The 16,313-nt window shown below is 28.7% G+C and overlaps 2 protein-coding genes across 2 annotated transcripts; both read right to left on the bottom strand.

The window, feature by feature from the left end:
• Nucleotides 1-418: 418 nt before the first annotated feature.
• On the bottom strand, nt 419-3,087 carry LOC114418978. The gene is made up of 6 exons (XM_028384550.1): nt 2,611-3,087; nt 2,350-2,422; nt 1,732-1,907; nt 1,364-1,415; nt 1,221-1,269; nt 419-839 (listed from the first exon to the last, which is right to left on the bottom strand). Exons 1-5 carry the CDS (start codon nt 2,728-2,730, stop codon nt 1,253-1,255), a joined length of 438 nt encoding a protein of 145 aa, XP_028240351.1. The 5' UTR covers nt 2,731-3,087; the 3' UTR covers nt 419-839; nt 1,221-1,252.
• An 8,447-nt stretch (nt 3,088-11,534) lies between these two features.
• LOC114418977 lies at nt 11,535-12,451 on the bottom strand. The gene is made up of 2 exons (XM_028384549.1): nt 12,180-12,451; nt 11,535-11,859 (listed from the first exon to the last, which is right to left on the bottom strand). Exons 1-2 carry the CDS (start codon nt 12,289-12,291, stop codon nt 11,732-11,734), a joined length of 240 nt encoding a protein of 79 aa, XP_028240350.1. The 5' UTR covers nt 12,292-12,451; the 3' UTR covers nt 11,535-11,731.
• Between the last annotated feature and the right edge of the window lie 3,862 nt (nt 12,452-16,313).

Here is a 16,313-nt window from a genome sequence, read left to right as displayed (position 1 = left end):
GCTCTAATATGCTCACTGCGTGAAGACATGAAAATTCCAAACTATAACAAGTCTTTACACTCCCTTTTACAATGAGAAAATCCACTGTAGAGAATGAAATGCACTCCACTAATTAGAAAACCAACAATTGAACTGTGATAAAATTAAATACATATCTATAACAAACACTAAAACTAATTAAAATTTCAACTATTAATTTTTAATTAATAATTATTATTCTTAATCCTCATTTCAGTGGAACCAAAGCCTCCCTTCACACTAAGTGTCACACTTCAGGAAGGGTGGAAAGGAGGGAGTAAAAAAATTGATGTAAAAAGAAAAATCAGTTTACCAAAAGATACTGCCAGCAAGCATAAAAAACCATGCTAAGCTTCTTGGTCAGAAAAAGAAGATAGAATCAAAACCAAAAATAGACTTGTAAGCAGTAAAGGGTACTTCACTCATAAAGTAAACTAGCACTACATATTCATAAATGATCAGTTCTCACTAATCACATCACATCTGAAATACAAAGTAGAGGGGAAACCAGTAAAAGAGAGTTTCTCCCATACAAGTAAAAGTAAAAACTTGAAAGCCTCAGCCACATAATAATAGAGTAGCTGATGATGCATATATTTCCTATACCATACCATACAACTCTTACATTACCACTGTTTTTGAATACTATACTCTTTACAGGTAAATGAAAAGATATGCGTATGACTAACTATAGGTTCATATTGTGATTGTGTTGTTTGGCTGGAGAAAGCAACTAGCCATCCACAACGTTCTCACTGTTCATAACTTGTTGTCCATGCAACAAAAGATGCACTAAAATGCTAAACTATCCTCCTGTTTACCTGCACAAATGCATGCAACTGATTAATAACAAATCATAAAATCAAAAGATGTAACATGGAAAACAGGAAGCATGATTAGCAGTGCAAAAACATGGTCAAATGTACATGTGCAAAATGGATAAGGTCCTAGTAACCCTTCTCCTCTTGACATTTTTCCTTATGATTTTATATGTTATGAAATTGTTGAAGAGGGTATGGTGCCTATTTACAAATCTTCACTCAAGATTTGCTAAAGTATTATAACTAAATGTCTCAAGCGCCAAAACTAAGAATTAACTCAATCTAGTCTATAAATCTAGACTATGCCTAAGTCACAATGAAGCATTAAAAACTCACAGGAATTGAGTACCATTTGGCTAAGGCTATAAGAAACTCGTATACCTTAAGGAGCATGTCCTTTGGCAAGTGTGATCTTAATAATAGGGACCCCCTGTGGATAGACAATTACAAGACAGAAAGTGAATGAGAAACTTGTAGAAGCCAATTGCGAAATTTACACTACAAATATCCTATATACGTCTTACCTTGCCACAGGTTACTTCCTAAATCATCTTCAACCCCATCTTTCTTGTACAGCTATATAAAAAACCATGTTAGGTGTTGCTAATAGTATGAAAATGTATCAACCCAATAAAATACAATAAACCCAAATAACAACTAATCATCCTTGGATATATATATATATATAATAAAATCTCAGCTGGTCTCCGCAAATTTCTATTCAGTAACTCATCTTTCCAATGAAAAATATTTACATTTGATTTGAGTTAGCAAGGATTACAGTATAATTCAACCCCATGAATGTTTTCAATCACACACATCTACTATGGTCTTTTGGTTGTATGCTTTTGAAATAACTAAAGGATAACTATAGAATAATAAATGTAATCACCAAAGAGTTGTATCCTGAATCTTGTGTACTCTTGGGACAAGAACATATGTCCTGGCCACCATAATGGATTGATGAGCTAAGTTGACATGGTTGAAGTCTTTGTTCCTGATAGATAGAACTCATATCCTTATGTGTCGTGCTCTGAGTTTCACCATCACTTCCCTTGCTGATGTAATCTGTATAAATAACAAAGAAAAACTGAAAAGCAATACTATTTGTTTCTTCAATGGTTAATCTGAAGCTATTAAAGAATTGAATTGAATCATTCAATACATATCCATTTTATATTATTTCATCCATCATATATGCAAAAATCTTAAAAAGTTAAATTTTACTAGAAAAAATTCATCTATATGGATTTTAATATGATAACTGACCCTCAGGGCTTTGGAATGTATAGTAATTTGGTGAATTGCATCAAGGACACATAAAGGATGCACTATGCGTAGAATTGAGACATAAAGGAAAATTCTGAACAAGGAAAATAGAGCCAGTAGGAAATTTGATGCTACTTGATTTTTTTTAACGTTACATTCTAAAACAATGCCAAAAATTTATATAAACATTCCAAAATTTGTAAGCATAGTGTTTAAAACAGAGTATGGTAACCGGGAATACCAATTTTGGAGCTCCACCTCTCATTGGCAGTTTTCTCACACACTTCAGAACGCAGAGACTCTCTCCCTAACACCTGAATCATCACAAAATGATGGTAATGATTATGATGATGATGATAATGACAATGAAGATTGTGATGAGAATGATGAAACATCAATATTCAATATGATCAAGATGCTCATTGCTTGTTTCTTTTGTGCATCAATTAAACTCACTGAAAAGCTGAAATTGGACTAAAATCAAACCAAACAATCAACACACCTTAGACGGTGGAGGAAACATAGATTCAAAAATTCCAGAAGCAGCAGATTTCTGGAACTGGTTGGATCCAAAGAGCTCAGAAGTGAAAGAAGAAGAACCCATTTTTTTCCTTCCTTCCATTTTTCTACTACCACCACACCCTTTAACAATCTCTGCCTCAACCCTTCAAACAAGGTGAAAGTTTTACCAACCCCACAAAGAAACACCAAACACCGCCTAAGAACAAAAACCTTTATAAGAGTAAAGAAAAATAAATATGAAGGAACCCAATTGAGGCTTTTTCTTTTCCTAGGAAACAAACAGAGCAAACAGAACAGAACAAGGGAAGAGAGGGACACGTGAAACGATGGTGGCTAAAGAGACGCGGAGAGAGAAAAATGTTGTAAATGAAACGGTTGCTCCACCATTTATTTATAATTGGAGAACTAAGAAGTAGCTGAATATTTTCATACAAAAAAAATTGGATTTGTATCTTTTCTCTCATTAGAAATTCAGAGAGAACAGAGCAGAGTGTCACTCTCTCTGTTTGATCATCTTCTATGCCTTGTTCCCACGTGGACAGGTTAAACAGATTAGTGCCACGTTTACAGGTTAGACAGATTAGTGCCATGTGGACAATAACAACCCTATCCTTTTGTCCAATGTTTTGAGGAGACGTCTGGTTTTAGAGATTAATATTTATGTAATTATATATTACAGTTTGAATTGGATGATTATGTAAAATTTTATATTATGTTTAATTTTTTTTCTCTTAATTTTGAATTCATTTTGAAAGTCTAGGTCAATCAATTTATGAGAATTGATAATTATGATTTTTTTTTCTTTTGTAAGTTTAATTTTTAATTTTAGTTCCTATAAATTAATATTTTTTTTAATTTTGATTTTGTAAGTTTGTGTTTTTAGTTATAGTTGTTTTAAGATTTTAATTTTTTTTATTTGTAATCTTAATAAGTTTGTACTTACTTAAATCAAAATCAAGAAAACATAGATTCATAGAAACAAAAATGAGTAAAATATTTTACTGGGATGGAAATTGAAAAAATAGGAAATTACACCAAAAAAACATATTTAAGATAATTTTGAATTATTTAAATATTACCTTAACAGATCTAGAATGAATTTAAAATATTAGAAATTTATATATAAAAATAGTGTACTAATACTTAATTTGGAAAATTAGTTTTGTTTAAAATAACGTACTAGATATTGCAGGTCCATTTGGTTTAGATTTAGTGAAAATAATTTTAAATACGTTTTCATCTTGTAAAACATTTTCTTGTTTAGAAAGACAAAAAATAAATTATTCTCTTTTTAATGGAAGGTTAAACTAAAATCACAATACAGTTAAAATAACACATAATTTAACCTTAAAAATTTAGAAATGAATTAAACATAGAAAATTTAGAAATAAATAATGGTAAAGTTTGTCAAATTAAGTTATTTCAAAAAATCACCATAAAGAGGGCATAATTAAACATAGAAAATTTAGAAATAAATAATGGTAAGTGATGCATAAATAATGGTAAGTTATTTAAAAAAAAATCACCATAAATAAAAATTTAGTAAAACTTGTATTTTTATCTTATGGTATTTTTCTTGTCTTGTCTAGTATCGTATTTTTTACGAGATGACAATATTATTTCAACTAAAAATTAAATTTACTTAATATTAAATCAGTTTTATTGAATGAAAACAATACTTAAATTCAACAACTTCGTTTAACACCATTTTAAGTTTGTTTTCTTTTTTATTTAGATTGATCAAATGGTAAAACAGACTTTCACCTAAATAAAAATCTAGATCTTGAGTTCTATTACAGGTTTCCTTCACTTGAGGACTGATAGCGTAACATGGCAAGTTCTATTGTATTAAATTTGTACTTTTATTATGGTTGAGATAAAAAGTTTTACCAAGTCATGGCCACCTAAATCTAGATGCAAGGTTTAAGATTCTAGTCCACCGTGACCCTGACTAGGGTATGACCCTAACTTGGGGTATGATATTTGTGAGGGTGGTGCACCTATTGCTAACCCTAGCTAGTAGTACCTTACGGAGTCTTGATCTATTTGTGACATGATGTCAACTCAATGTTGGTGTAATGTCCATCTTAACTTAGCTATTCTTATTTAAACTTAGTTTCGTCATAACTAGACTCTGAAGCCGTGAGAGTTTAAAGCAATTCTTGTGGCATGTAAAGTTGGAGAGGAATGGCTAACAAAATTTTATCTCTACATATACCAGGCATAGGAATTTATCTCCTTGGGACATGATGTCGGCTCAATGTTGATGTGATGTGCATCTTAGCTTAGGTATCCTTATTTGAATTTAATTCCATCATAACTCGACTGTGAAATCGTAGGAGTTTTAAAGCCAGTGGCATGTAAAGTTAAAAAAGAATGGCTAGTAAATTTTTTTACCTCTACGTATGCTAGGAATATGAATTGGTTGGAGGGTAGAAATTTTGCCATGGCACTCTATGCATATACTCAAATCTCTGTCTATAAATAGCAACTCATTTAGCTCATTTGTGCATCCCATTTTGAGAGCTAGAAAGAGATTTATAAGAGTGCTCTCTTATTATATAATAAGTGTATTATCCCATTATAGGAAAGTGTGGATAAATGTTCTCTCCTTATATTTAAAGAGAGGTTATAATTTTTCTTTTACAATCTATTGCTTTAGTCTTGTCCATAAGTTTTTGCTTATCAGTGGAGATTTTTTCTCTTTAAATATTTTGTATTGAGCCTTAATTTTTTTTTCTCATCTCTAATTGTAGTTGTAAGATTATTTTATTGCTCTAGTATACTTAACATCGACTGTTTGTAGTGGTTTAAATCTTGATAATAACATGGTAACTTGGCTATTGTATCTTACATGATCAGGAATAATATTTAGCTTTTGACCCGATATGCAAGAGAACATTGCAACCGATTGTGAGCCCAAAGACTTTTGAAGTCTCGACTCTCATGTCATCATGGTGTTGTAAGTCATTTACCTTAACTAAAAAATTCTTATATTCCAATTTCCAATAAGAAAATTATCACCATGGACAATTAGTAAGATCCGTCAGAATCAAATTAAATAACTAATTAAAGAAAATGATATTGATTTGATTGATCATATAAGACACATACATATATGCCACAAAAGAAGACATTTCATTACGGATAAGAAGAAATAACATTTCAAGAAAATAAAAATCACTTCTATAGTAAAAAGACCGAATATTTGGTAATGATAATACAAAAAAAAAACATATTTTATTTTATGTGTAACCAGGTCTGATTTTCAGAATAATGACTTGAGTCCATTATTTCTGGACTTTACTTTTATAGGGATTGAATTTATTTGCACGTTTTGGATTCATAGCATAGGCATACGTTTTGGGAAGGACGCACTAAAGGAGATAGAGGAAAACCTTACCTAATCTCACCTTAGCTATGTGAATGTGACCTTATCTTTTTATCTTGTTGGACAGTTGGACCCAAATTGGGTGAGCCTTCTTTGCTCTTCTTAGATAGTACCTTAAAATAGCTAAGATTTGTTGCTGTTGTATTAAGTCATAGAATAGGAAAAGGGGAATGGAATGGAAATTGGAGAAGGGAAACCATTTGGAGGAGTTGGATAGACAAGGACAACAAGTCTAAATTTGGCATTCCAAAAAGGCACACTGATAAAGATAGACGAAAGATAACATTGTTCACAAGAACAGATTTAGATCGGTATTTTGCAACAAAAAAAAAAAACTATGTTCTTATACAATTATAAATAGTGTTACATATTTATATGAACGTTATTGTTTATTTTTTAGCACGAGGAAAGATAAAATGAGATTTCTTTTTTCTTCTTGTTTTTGGTGGAAGTTCTTTCTTTAATTTGCTCTACTAATGCATCCAAACTATTTAACCAAAATTCCTAAAATTTCACATGTTAGGTTGCTATCGAGAAATTAAGATTCACATAAATAAATGAAAAGAAAGCCATTATGAGAATCAAATCATCCTTTTGTTTGTATGCACAAACAACTGTTCATCACTGAGGGTGGATGTGCCCTTCAAAATCATTTGTTAACGACCCGCAATAAGGTTTATAAATGTTTTGGATAAGAAATGGAGTCATAGGATATACACTAAATGACTCATCAAAAGGGACATGAAACATAGGTTCTGGATAAGGAATTTTTTTTTTTTTTTCAATCTTCTAAGTTTTGGATAAAGAGGTTTAAGAACATGTAACGGGGCACAAACATGCAAGTTGAGATATTTAAATACGGGATAAGCACCATGTATGGGGCCAATTGGAAATAGAAGCAAATTGGGTGCCAAAGCACACAAGATAACTATGAGAAATGAGACACTTTATTAAACAAATTCCTAAAAAGAGTGATAGTAGTTGATATGGTTGATTAATTAAAGTGGGTAAGGTTAATAATGGGAAGGGGCCCCCATTGGCATCAATTGCAAATGGTGACAAAATAAAAAGGAAAGATGGCATAAGAACGGTCCATATTGAAGGCTGAGTCTCCCAGGCACTAATACACTCATCACTCACTACTAAGGGTCGACCCTTGCAATACGTGCATTTGCCTATCTTCCCACATGGGAGTGTCTCCAATCTTAATAGTTAATATGTATACACGCATCATCATCTTCATTCCTCATGTCTTGTACTGTCCAATGATTAGTACATGATCATTGAACTATATGTACTAGCCAGAGGGAAGGTAGTGGATTTGTGTAAGTGAAGGGAAGCACTATTTTCGTTTAACGTGCAGTTTTATTCTTCTATTCATGATCAAACCATACATAGAAAAGAGGCATATTTTGTCCTTTCATTCGATATATGCTGAAGCCTGAAGGAGGTTGAAACCAAACGAAACTATATGAAAGATGAATTGACGCATTTAGGATATACATGACATATGCTTTAATAGTGAAAATGGATCCCAGTAGTACATAGGTAGAACTTGGATTGGAATATTAAATAAGCACTATTTTTATAAGTACACCCCTTGCTACCTTTCTATCTCTTAATTACTCGTTATACCCTTTTTCCTTAAAGGAGTAACCCCCTTAGAATTCCTTTTCCTTTCTAGAAATTTATTTCCATAATAGGTATATATTATTTTAGAAATACATTTTTCGGTAGCAATGTAATATCACTTAAGATTGATTGTAAATGCTTATGAAGTTTAAAGAACAATAAAAATAAGATTTTATATAGGATTAAAGAACACTAATAATAGGATAAAAATAAGACTAGCAAGCATTGATTGTAAGATAAGGGTTTAAAATGTCAATGGTCTTAAGTGATATTTTATTACTATCGAAAATATGTTTCCATAATAATATATACCTATTTTGGAAATGTATTTCCATGACTAGGATGCATAATTTCCAAAATACATTCCCAAAATAGGTATATATTCTAGAACACGTTTTCAGAAAGGAAAAGATGTTTCAAGGGAAAGAAAAAAGGATATAATTGGTAATCAAGAGGTAGATAGGAATTATAGGGGTTTACTTTGTAAAATTTGTAGTGTAAATAGAAAGTACCTTTTAAATATTAAAGATTAGTGAACCATACTTAACCCTGTATGAATGCGCCTAAAAGACCCCTGCATGTAAACTAGGGAACCCATTTTGTGAGTATTTTTTAAAAAAATTCTGTTTATATATAGTATAGAATATAGATTATTAGTATTAACATAAAAAAATTATAAAAGTAATAAATATTATGAAGATATCTTTAAGTAATAATAATTTGGAAGACCCATGTCAGGATCCCACTTTAGTAACTGGACACAGACATTTTATTCAGATTTACAAAATTTGAATTAATTATAAACCTTTTTTGGAATATTTATAGCAATTTTTTTTCATTACAAACCATTTTATTCAGATTTACAAAATTTGAATTAATTAAAATTGCGCCAATAATTTGAAAATGTCGTACTACAATATGGAAAATGATTTGAAAGAAATCACTGTGGTTATATAAGTGTTTTTTACGAAATCTCTTTAATTGCGTGGTAAGCAAATGAGTTAAATTCAACTTTTTTTTTATTATTATTAACTTCCCTAGATGATTGATGGAATCTCAAAGAAGCGCGTTACAATAGTTCTCTGCAAGAATAAACTTAAAAATGCTAATGATTGCCTCGTAGTATTAAATGGTTTTTTTTTTTTTTTTTATGAATTGTGAGTTAAAAATCGTAATACTTATTATAATTTTTTTTTACTTGAAGTTATAAAATTATTTATAACTTCAGTTAAATTTTTTTTACCACTTCAAAGTTATAAAGAATTTTTATTTTTATTTTATGACTTTAAAATTTTAAAACCTTTTTTTTATAGTTTACAACTTTGAAGTCGTAAATCTATTTTTTTTAATGTTTAAGTTAATTTTTTTTTCAAATTTATAATTTTTATGTTTTTTTCTTGATAAAATTATTTAAATATATAATAAATAATATTAAATTGACTTATTATTAGTATTTTTATGATTTTATTTAATTTGTTATTAATTTATTTTAATATTTCATTATTTAAAACATGTTATATATTTTAATATTTTTTATTTAAATGTTTTTATTTATTTAAAATTTAGATAATCTATTAATAAAAATACATAAAAAAATTAAAAATTTGAAACACTTTAATTTAAAATTGATTATATTTAAATAAAAATTACATATTTATTAAACTAATAATAAGATCACATCCCACAACGAGTTATTTTAGATATACACCTAATTCTCTCATCTTGTTGGACAAGATTTGCACTATCCATACAAATAAGTGCATGACTAAAATAGGTTGTACTTTTTATGTTTTTTTTAATTTGTATTGTGTGTTTTATATTAATGTATTAATTATGTTGTTTTAATTTTTTATGTATTTTTATTAATAGATTATCTAAATTTTAAATAAACAAAAATATTTAAATAAAATAATATTAAAAATATATAACATGTTTTAAATAATAAAAAGTTAAATAAATTAATAGCATATCAAATAAAATCATAAAAAAATATACTAATAATAAATCAATTTAGTATTATTTATTATACATTTAAATAATTTTATAAAAAAATTTAAAATAAAGTAAAAAAATTATAAATTTGAAAAAATAATTGACTTAAACATTAATAACAAAAAAAACTAGGTTTATGACTTTGAAGTCTTAAATTATAAAAAGAAAGATTTTATGACTTTAAAATTGTAAAACTAAAAAGAAAAAAAAATTTATGACTTTAAAGTTATAAAAAAAATTAACTAAAATGTACTACTTCAGTTGAAAAAATAAAATAAAAAAAGAAATTATAACAAGTGTTATGACTTCAAATTCAAAAATCGTAACACCTATTATTATTTATCTTTTTTTAGGTAATTTTTTAAAACATACCTTCCTTAAAAAATCACCTAAAATTTTACCCCTTTTAGTAAAAAAACCGTACTAAACTATATTTCATGAAAACTTTGAATAATTAGCCTTTTTTTTATTTCAACCACGTGGCCTCTCTTGATCATTGCCTTCATTTGAAAATAACTTCAATTTGGTATAAACTTCCCTATATGAGATAAGATAGTGAAAGGAAAAATAACTTATTAATTCTGTCAGATAACTTCTTTTCAAGATACAGTCTTACTTAGTTCAGAGCTTATTTCATGCCCTGAGTCTCATATGAATCTTGCTAAAAACACTGGAATGCCAGAATTTTCACTTTCAGGGTTCAAATTAAACCGTGTTTCCTTGCATTTCTTCATCAACATTGGTTTCAAATACATCATTGACTATTGTTGACAAGCAACGTAATTTCTTATGTATTTTTTGTGCTATTTTTTAATCACAACTGTAGTTTTCACTTAGGAATCTATGCTAACATTTAGCATAAACATTTATTACATGAATTTCAAAGTATAGCCCCAATAATTGGAGAACACCACTAAAAACGCGTAAAGAATGCATCTAAATTCTATCCCATTTAAAACATTTAGCATAAACATTTATTACATGTATTTTTTGTTCCACTTGATGTATAATTCACGTACGTCTTCATTCAACAAGGACAAAAATTTAAGTCCTCTTTCCCAAGGAACAATTGTGATATAAACACATACTGAAAAACACTAGGTTTGCAGCCTTTTATCTACACAAAAAGAGTTTTACACTTTAGTATCCATATATTTATAAAATCTGTCTAGCACCTTGTCATGTGGTTGCCGCTGGGTGTTTGACGGTAAAAAAAAAATTACAATTTCCCACTATAAAATTAGTGTTGTCAGCGGATCCAAAATTTTAAGTCAGGAAGTATAAATTATAAAAAATATAAATTATAAAAAATAAAATAAGTGAATTTAATTATATAAATATAGATAAAATAAAATATAAAAATATAAATTTTTTTTATAAATTTAATAAATTTTAAAAAATGAGAAAATACAGTCCTATAAAAATTATCTAACTGTTACCACATGTCATTAATCTGCACTTTTAGCTTTCAAACATTTTACTCCTTTCTTTCTCTCTCATCTTTTTTTTGTCACTTAAAAATAAACTAAAACCAGCACTAAGGCTTGTTGATTTGCGAGAGAACCAAATCAGAGATAACACGATACCCTGAAAAGAAAACATAAAATCCTTCTCATTTCAATTTACCAAATTGAAACACCATTTGTTTTTTCGCCAAACAATTTTTTTCTATGTTCACATGTCATAGTCAGTAACTAAGTATAGTAAAATATCATTCATATTATCTTTCAGTGAAAGCCCTTCTTCCCTTATCCTTCTAAGCACTAAAAGTCTTAGTCAACCACATTTGAAGAGTCGTCAATGTCACTTATCATCAATTAAAACTGATAACAACCCTTCACCTGTTTAGTTTGAACATACTAATTTAAAAGCACAAACTACAACGGGTATTTGGTGATCATATATCCATTTATTATTGTTATTGATTTGCCTCACATTATACACCATGGATACTTCTCAAAGTTCATCACAAAGTCAAACTGTTCACATTTCACAGAACAGAACACCGACTGCTTAATTTTGTATAATATTTCAAAACTCAATATACAGCTAATGGAATACAAGGAAAGATACAGAAAATAATTAACTAGTGTGATTTCCAAGGTAAACACTGCAAGTTATTGCAAGATTCTGTCCATGTACTAGTGCAGGCACCTCCAACCCCATCACAACACTTGCATACAAGTCCAAGCGTTGCAAAAATCTTTGAGTACCCTGCAATTACATCACATACATAAATCAACAAACACCCAAAAAATAAATTAACTAGGATGAACTAATAAAATCATAGATTGTTATATATAGTAAGTTTTTTATCAACAAACTTTGTTGAAAATTAATTTTTTTTGAGATGCCAAAAAATTTGATTGATTGTCTTTAATGGAATCTTTTCTTTTTATAGTTATTTTTAAGATAATTATTTAAAAATTATATCTAAAAACATTCTAATTAGTTAATGGTAAAAGTATCTTTATATTAAAAACTGGACTCCACAACAAAATCAGCAAGCACAATAAGAGAGGGAGTAAAATTACCTTGACCAGATATCAAGGAAAGAGCCCTTCCTTCTATTACTGATGGTTTCTCTGCAATTGAGACAACCATGATGATCAACAGCATAAGCACATGAGGCTTAGTCACACCCATATGATATGTTAATGGCCTAATTAAACTCTCTATTGTGCTTAGCTGAGCTTCTAAAACCTGAGAGGTTCAAGAGCCATATGGATCACAGAGAAATTGGAAGCTATAATGGGAGCTTTAAAGGACAAAACTGGGAGGAAAGGGAGTTGCGTAGAAAGTATGTGAGCCACATGATTGGTATTATTATAATTCCTAAAGTATGAAAAAGGAGAAGTAATAGTGGATGTGACGTGCATAGTGTTGTTATTGTAGTAACGTTTAATTTATGCGCTGTCTGGAGAAAAAGGTTGGCATTTGGTCTTCTTGCTGTATTGGATGGGTTAGGAGCTTAAATAAGACGTTGAATTAGGTCCATTGGGATCCGAGAAGACGTATTCAAATCTTCCATCTTCTTACATATATTATAGTAATCTGACATTTAATTTACTTCTCTTCCCTAACCTAAATTATAACACATGACACCACATATATAAAATTATACATTTCGGATCTCGCTTTTCTAAAACGAGATTAATGTATTGTTTTACTATTATAAGATAAGGTATAATAACAGCTATTAATTGCTAATGAATACCAAAAGAAAAGCTATTAAATAAAAGAACTAATATTTGAAAATTTAATAATTATATATAGACCCAAACACTCACATGTACATGTGTGTTAGTGTGTATAATTTATCATAATTTCATCCGATGATTTTTTAATAAGGACTCGGCACCCCTTATTATTTTGTATACTATTTTTTTTAAAAAAAAAATATGAATTTTATCTAGTTTTAAAATAAATATAGAAAGTTCGTGTACCGTGCAAAAGCTTGTTAATTATTCTAAAATATATATTGTAAAATATTTGTTCTATTACTAATCTTAGAAATTGATTTTTCTAATATTATTAGTAAAATAATTAATATTTTATACTGCAATTAGTGAAATAATCTTATTCGATGATAAAATTAATAATTAATGTTATAGTATATCAATTAGTTATTATGCATATATGTATAGTTTCGATTTGATTTTCTCATTAACAATTAAAATGTATTATCTTATCATCTAAAATGAATTGTTTATTAAGGATGAGAAAAAAAAAATTGCACATGTATATATTTGCAAATAAAATCTACAACAAGAAGAAAATAGATATCTTTAATGAATACTTACGAGTAATAAATATAAGTATTTTTCACTACACACTTGTTAATAGGGCGCAGGAGGGTATTACCCATGTGTATCATGATATTTTTTACCGTTAATATTATATATTTAGCCTAACATTTTTTTTTTGTTTTCCTTTATTAGCTTTTGTTCACATTACATTCAGGGACTTGGAATAAATCAAGCATCTTAATTAGAAAATCATATCTTAAAAATTCATAGCGGAGAATTTTCAGTTTTGTCCATAAAGGAATTGGATTGGCAATAACATGATTACAAAGCCCGTAAAAGACTTCATATCAATAACATTATGTTAAATAAAATATTGAGAAAAAATCTTATATATTGATAACGAAAATAAAATTTATATTATTATCCAATGATAATTCATTATGTAAAATAAGATTGCTGATTGTTATGATAATTATTTTAAAAATTATATTAATAATAATTTGTATATAAATGAGTAGGGAAAATTGTTTTATATCATCAATCAATGGATGATGGTTAAACTCTAAAATATGAACTCATCAGTTTTGTATAGAGATATAAATAGTATTAACCAAGAAAGATATTATTATACCAACTTAAAAAAAAAAAAAATATGATGCATCTATGTTCGTATTGATTGGCTCTCTTAATTAAGTGTATTTTAAGAAGATATTTTTTTGGATCTGTAGTGTAGTTTAAGAAGATATGGACAAGGAAAACAAATTTATTGAAAAGAAGACGACAAAGGACAACAAAGGATTTGAGTTGCCGGAAAGAAGACACAGGGGAGCATGTCACACGTTTTCCAATTTGTTACGTCTCTTGTGGGCTCGCGACTGAGAAGTTGGATGCCACTTTCCTTGTAACCTTTTCGGTTTCAGTCCACATTAAAGTAAGTATTTCTTTTTGAAATTGTTCTTTTATCAGTTGTCTCATCTACTTAGTTTATGTTAATATTTAATTTTATTAATATTTAATTTAAAATTATGTGATTTTCAAAAAACAACAAAAAAAAAGCCAGGTCCTTTCTTTCCACTCTTCAGCTTAAGTGAATTGACAAAAATTCTCCTTAAAACAAAAAGACAAAACTTAATGGTGAAAGATTGCGATTATTTTTCACTTAGCACGACCACTTCAAACAAAATGGAACGTTTCTAACTCAAATTCTATTTTTTTATTTCCCGGTATATCCATTATATAACTACTGAATTGAATAAATCATACGAGAAAAATAAAAACCCATTAAATTATCTAATTGCTTACTAATATTTTTTACTCGGATATATTTTCACTCTTTTATAATTATGATTAAGATTTTTTTTTTAAAGAGTAGTAAGGCATTCCATGCATAAGATAAAGAGATAAGGTGATAGAGTTCTCTGGACGTATGGAAATGAGTCGAGTCAAGTCAAGTGTTATTAGGTTTGAACTCGACTTGAGCTTGGCTCATTACCTGTCATAGACTTTTTTTAGAGGCTCGGCTCAACTTCCATAAAAGTCTGACTTGACCTACGAGCCTATTTAAAAGCATGCCTAAAGACGTCTTTAACCAATTAATTGTTTTAAGACCTAGTGAAATACTAACTAAAAAAATAAACTTATAAAATTTCGTATAAGTAATGTACAAATCCAAAAATAATTGATAAACAAAATCATATCGAATTCAAGTTATTAAAACACAAAGTATATCAAAAGAAAATGAAAAAAGAGAGCATAAATATTAAAAAATATATGGATTAGAGATGATTTATACTAATATAGCCAAATAAAAATATTTAAATTGTCTGAAAATGTCTTTATAAAACATTCTTTTCTTTGAAAGTATTAATCTGGTTACATTATCCTTTTAACTTAGAGTCTTTTTCTTTTTAAAAATTTTCCACATGCAAGTGAATTCTCTAAGCACTTTATGATACTTCATCCTGTCATTCATAATGTCATAAAAATGTTATGGATAAGAGTTATTATTATTATTAGTTAAATAAGCCGGCTTATCAAACTTAACGAGCTTTTTTTTATAGTTTGACTTTGGCCTTTTATCTAAAAAAAAGTTTTTTAAAAAGCTTGAGCTTGACTTTTATAGTAAACAAGTCAAGTCGAGCTGAGCCTTAAATAGGCCAAGTCATAGGCCCTTGACAAGCGGCTCGGCTCATTTCTATCCCTAGTTTTGTGTAAGACATCTCCTTAAAAAAATTGGGCCAACACCTTCACTATTATGCAAAATATCTACTAATTCAACACACATTCTCATCCTCCCCCACCCATTAAGCAGCAAAACCCATCTTGAGTAAAAGGACACTTAAATACCTATTCAACCTTATCAAATACTTTGATAATATCAATTTTGCAGGTAAACTCACCAAATATACCTCTAGTCTTACATTTCAATATCATACTTAATTCGACTACAATTAAAAAGGATAAATTGTATCATAATTAAATTAATTTAAATAAAAAAAGAAAATTTATATTGCCATCAATTTGATTAGTTTTAAAAAATGATCTAAATAGAACTACATTTTCGTTTTATATTGTGAAAATATAAAATGGAAACGGTTTCCATTTTGTGTTCTAAACCAATACAAAACTAAAACGTTTGTTTTGAATAGGGAACACACGGAAAAGCCATAATACAAAATGGAAATAGGTTTTCATGTGTTATGTGATCAACAAAAACACATTTTCGTGAGGGGTGTTTTTGTAAAAAAAAAAACTAAAGCAGGGTAGTGTTCTTAGCAATAAAAGTGTGCTGATAACAATTCCTAGAAAAAGAAAAGAACACGCTGACCCAATAAAATAGGCCCATGCCTCGCACTTGGTTGCCAGCCCAAAACGTCTTTCATTCATGTTTTTTTAAAAGGAAAATTAAATAAAAAGAAA

This window comes from Glycine soja, chromosome 7 (genome assembly GCF_004193775.1).
Source record: "Glycine soja cultivar W05 chromosome 7, ASM419377v2, whole genome shotgun sequence".
Taxonomy (NCBI): domain Eukaryota; kingdom Viridiplantae; phylum Streptophyta; class Magnoliopsida; order Fabales; family Fabaceae; genus Glycine; species Glycine soja.
This window is presented reverse-complemented; position numbering and strand designations above follow the sequence as displayed.